The 5,191-nt window shown below is 35.3% G+C and overlaps 1 protein-coding gene across 1 annotated transcript in view; it reads right to left on the reverse strand.

The window, feature by feature from the left end:
* The window catches only part of LOC107560529 (neurabin-2-like), an 18,155-nt gene extending 15,694 nt beyond the window's left edge, over positions 1 to 2,461 (reverse strand). The window contains exon 1 of the mRNA XM_016244744.1: positions 2,392 to 2,461. Coding sequence (XP_016100230.1) covers positions 2,392 to 2,461 — 70 coding nt within the window. The remainder of the gene's footprint in view (positions 1 to 2,391) is intronic.
* Positions 2,462 to 5,191: the final 2,730 nt, after the last annotated feature.

The following is a 5,191-nucleotide window of genomic DNA, read 5'->3' on the forward strand; positions in this document are numbered from 1 at the left end:
TATATATTCTAGCTACTTTTTTTTTTAAATCTACATAAGCCATGCATAAAATATATTGCATCATACTGACAATTGTATTCAGTACAGAATGGTGCTAACAACGCCAAGGTCATGAATTCAAATATGTATGTAAATATGTACCTTGAATGCAATATAAGTTGCTTAGGATAAAATTGTCTGTCAAATGCATAAATGTAAATGAAAACTTGGATTACTTAGTCTATGATTAAGTGCAATAGTTTGCACCACACTTCTCACTGGATAATGCTGGTTTTGAGGTTTGTGTCTATTCAGTGATTTGCAAAAGTAAACTGATCCAGTCTATTTGTATAGGCACACACACTGTACAGTGACTAACAACAGAAACAGGAGAGAGATGTAACAATGAGACAGTAGTTGGATCATTAACCTGGCTGACAATATATAAGTAAATGTAATTTAAATTAAAAAAAAAAGGTAAACACTAGGTTAACCACGGATATGATCGAAAATGCTAGCAGTAATATAGAGGGAAAAAAAATTTTTTCCCAGAACAATTATGCAAAATACATGCCAGTCAGGCAAAAATAACATAATGTAGAATTTAGGCAGTCATTCCTGAACATCATCTATATCCTTCTGTTCTGAGGCTTTGTTCAATAATGTAGCATATGGTGAGATACTGTGAATCGGGCTGGATTTTATCCTAATAAAGTGCTGGGATTGAGTAAAGAATGAGGGATGGATGGATGAACCACTCCTGCTGTTCAAATACGATTAATATGCATGCCCTTCCTATAAATATACACCTCTCTATTCTAATTATATAGGAATATAATTATACTACCAAAATGCATTAATAAGCATTTTTTCTTAAGCAAGCATATTTAATTTAGGCTTAAGGGTGCATGAGGCTGGAATGTGAAGTAGGGCAAAGCCACCTTGATGTGAATACAGTCAAACTTCCTGTAATGTCCCTCAGGTGCAGAGGTGTGAGAAACATCCTTCTGTCTCACTCACAGACAGTTCTAGGGTGTCTGCATGATCCTGATATATCTGTCAGTTGTCTACAGAAGTGGCTCAAAATTTCAGGCCAAATCCCAAACAACCAACTAAATCTCAAGCCAATATGCACTTCCACTGCTTCATTCCTAGTATTAAACACAAAAGAAAATTTTAAATGGAGTACTCTTTTCCATGCATTTACAATAAACGGCCTCGAAAAGCTTTAAAAGCATGCAATTACCGTAAAATTATTAGCAGTCCATAGGACAAACATGCACCCGTAACAGATTATTAGAGTATAACAACTTAAATTTTGGTCTGATCCTGTCAGAAAGCCTTCTAATTCCACAGTCTTGATTCTAAAATGGTTCTAAAACCATCTTTATTTTCTTTAAGCAATATATAAATTTTCTTCTGATTCTGGGAGCTGACTTAGAGCTAATGAGAATGCTGAATAACTACACTCTTAAAAACGGTCTGTAAAAGCAATGCCCAATGTACTGTTAACATGAAGCAATATTCCATATTGATTTTTCACAGGTGTTATTTTGAATTGCACATTGAATTGTGTATTATGGTATGTCCGTAAACTTAGACAATGGCAGATTTTTTTCCCAGCAGAAAATTACAAGTACCTTTTAATTTTTTTTCCCAGTTTTTTTTTCTTACAGTGTAGAAATACATAACTTTACAAATCATTTCACAAATTTTAATGGCCTCTCTCTCCAGATACATATTACATTACTGATATTCAGGTTTATATGTGAGTTACACAGATAGAGAGAGAGAAACAGAGGGAGGCTTAGTAAAAAAATGCGGTAAGTTTGAGTGTTTGGTGTGCACAACGCCTTCAAGGGGAGGACTGACAGTGACAATACTGCTATTTATAAGCACTGCCAAACCAGGGAAAGAAAGAGAGACATGAGTAAAAGAGAGAAAGACAGGAGGAAAAAAGGATTAAAATGGGAATGAGTGACTTGGAAGTCAAAAAATTAAAGGAAGATGAAAATCAAAAAGAATACTAGATGAACTTGAATGAATATGTTCATCTCAAATGAATTTGGGTTGAAGAAGGACACAGAGAGGAGAAGAAGTGAGCAACTGAAAAAAGGGGTAGAGAGAGAGGGAGGGATGAAAATGAGAACAAAGCGGTTAGTGTGAGATCTGCCTCTTAGGTCAGCCTCAACTCTCCAGCCTAAAGAGAGAGATAGAGAGAGAGGTTTAATAAAGACCCGACACCCTAGCCTGCACAACAGGCCTTGTGTTTAACGGAGAGCTGTTAAATTCATTTAGGGAGAAAACTTTGTCCCAAATTCTGTCCACAAATAAGAAAGGGGGTGAAAAGGGACAGAAGGAGAGAGAGAGAGAGAGAGACAGAGAGACAGAGAGAATGACACGGCCACTTACTGACCAACACAAAGGCAGCCACTGCTTGGCAGCAACTGAATGCTGTCGCCTCGGCCTGCAGCCTCTCCATGATCTCACACACCAGTGAAAAACACTGTACGAAGACTCCAGATTGAGAACAGATGGCTTAAAAATCAATTTAAAGGTTGCACAGAAATGCTGGTGCAAAGCAAATGCTCAATCAACTTTTTTGACACTGCCATAGACAGTGCCTTATGCTTAAAAACTGATTTTTCAACCCAAGCTCATTGGAAATATACTACATTTGTGCAAAACCTGAAATACGTTGATGTAATTTGCTGCACTTTTCAGGGGACATGTCCACAAGAGGCCCTATAATCAATATAATTTTTTCTCCATTGCAGATGCGGGTTTATTAAACAGCCTTGTGTCATAAAAAATAAAATAAAATAATAAAAAGTTATATAGTGTTGCTTGCATCATGTTTCATGGCAGTTTCAAAGTCAAATGTCTAGTGACTGGCATAAAATAGCATGTAACATTTTCTCAGAAACAGTTCAACGTGACTGTGGCAACATTTTGTTACATTGGTTAGTGCATGTATAACGGCAGTTCAGAAATGTAATGTATGACAAGTTGCACTAAAAGCTTAATGCTCTATTGCATTTGAAATTAACATACCTACACCAAACCCGCCCTAAACCTAATCAATAGTGTGAGCAAAAACAAACGTGACATTGCGTTTAACTTGCTTCTATGAGTTTTTGAGCTCTGTAATATTGACTCATGTTGCACAGGACTCATACCCAAGTGTTTCTCATTGCAGGTGCAATGCTGTACCAGGTGAGCTACTGAGCAAGTTTACTACTTCATGAAAGCCATACATATGTATACAATGATTTCATACAAGCCATACATATGTATTTGTTTACAAATCACACACTATGGTAAAAGTGTTTTGAGGTCATAACATAGTTTTGTGCAAGGAACACAGTGTTAATTGATAATCTTCCCCGTAATCATAATCATAATCATTATTGTGTGAAAAGGAACAAAAGTTGTTGGCATTTTACTTCCACTAATGTTTATTTCAGCTGGAAACTGCAGTGAAATGTATGTATAGGCATGTTTTTGCAGTTTTTCAGAGTCTACGTTGCAATATTGGAAAATGGGTCACTGTGAACAGAGCTGTTTTTGACTAGGTAAATCGTGTTGTTTTACATAATCATTGAGGAATTTTAACCAAAGAATGTTACAGACATGTTGCAGACATTTCATGAAGACCCTAAAGAATCATACCAACTTGTGGAAAATAGACATTTTTTCAGTCAAATCTGACCCAAACACAGCTCATGGTGGTTTTCCTGTGATTTCCATCTCTAAAACATGACCTTGGAGTTGCATTCTTTCATTCTCTTAAACAATCATTATACATGATCATTATGAGCTTGGCTCTCACAAACAGCATCAGCCCTGACTGTTTTAATAGAGTTACTGTTTCTCTTTGGGTTTATCCTATCTATCAGTGATACTGACATATCCACAATAAATCTACCCCTCACTTTCTTCTATTCATAGGTCAGCTATTTTTACTCTTATCACTTACAGGAGGGGTTTCATCATGTTTTCGCATTCCCTGCATCTAAAAGACTCACACCTTTCTCTCAGATGCATCATGGGAGCTTGTTCACGCTTTTAGACATTTGTACGGAACTAGGAAGTTCATAATTACTTAATGCTAATACATTAATATTTATATATCATTTTAATAATGATGTGTAAGTGGGTATTTGCATGAATTTTCAGAAATACAGCTTTACATTTACGTTAAAACCTTTTTAGACGTTTAACCCCTGTTTTATCTAAATGGTTGATTGATATGTGAGTCAGGATGTATCAGGACAGATACTGTGCTTTACATTCCTTATGCAATGTGATCACATAGGTTTCTGTCTACCTCCAAATGTAATCAGAATTGTTGAATCACAAAACATCCTGGACCACATTTTTACATTTCTACTAAGCACTCACCACTTGTGATCAGATCGCCTCTCTGAAATAGATGTTAATGCCAGATGTGAACAGGGTAATATATGTAAATCTTGAAACTAAGCCTTGTGGGGAAAAAAGTATTAAATGTGCACTTGTACTGTACTTCAAATCTTGTATATTTAAAATAAATCTTTACTTGCTGATAATATAATAATAAAGAAATAAAATGCTAACACACTTAAGTACACTTTTAAAAAGTGCAGTTTTTTAATAACGTCAAATTAAAAAGTTTTACTTCAAATTACTATTGAAATCATTGTTTTAATAATCTTTTGTTATGATTTAAAGAATTTGTGTTTGTGTTGTTAGTGTTAGTATGTGTCAGTATTTGTTAGGGGTTGCACCGACTAATCGACTAGTCGACTTCAAAGCTCTGCCATGACGCTTTAAGCTTGACGTCGATTAGTAGGGCTGTGCAATATATCGAAATTATCGAAATATCGCAAATGTACATAAGTGCATAAATGTACGGCTTGCAATATTTGGGCCATGAGCAAAAGACACAGAGAAAATCACTCACTGCTCTTACCTAAATAACTTTTGTAGCTTAAATAAGAATCAGTGCATATTGAATTCATAGAGTAAATACTAAGCAGTGTTGTATTTTTCCTTTTTATTATTCAGTTGCTAAACTCATGTTAAAATGATTACACTAATGTTAAAATGACATTTTTATGTAATGCTTGAGTAAAACACTACCGTTCACTTTCAGAAGTTGTTGTAGGGGTGCTTTCTTCTCACAAAAAGTGAAACATGTATGCTAGTTATATTAGAATCAGAATTAGAA

The sequence above is a fragment of the Sinocyclocheilus grahami genome, unplaced genomic scaffold (assembly GCF_001515645.1).
Source record: "Sinocyclocheilus grahami isolate Dianchi unplaced genomic scaffold, SAMN03320097.WGS_v1.1 scaffold733.1, whole genome shotgun sequence".
NCBI lineage: Eukaryota > Metazoa > Chordata > Actinopteri > Cypriniformes > Cyprinidae > Sinocyclocheilus > Sinocyclocheilus grahami.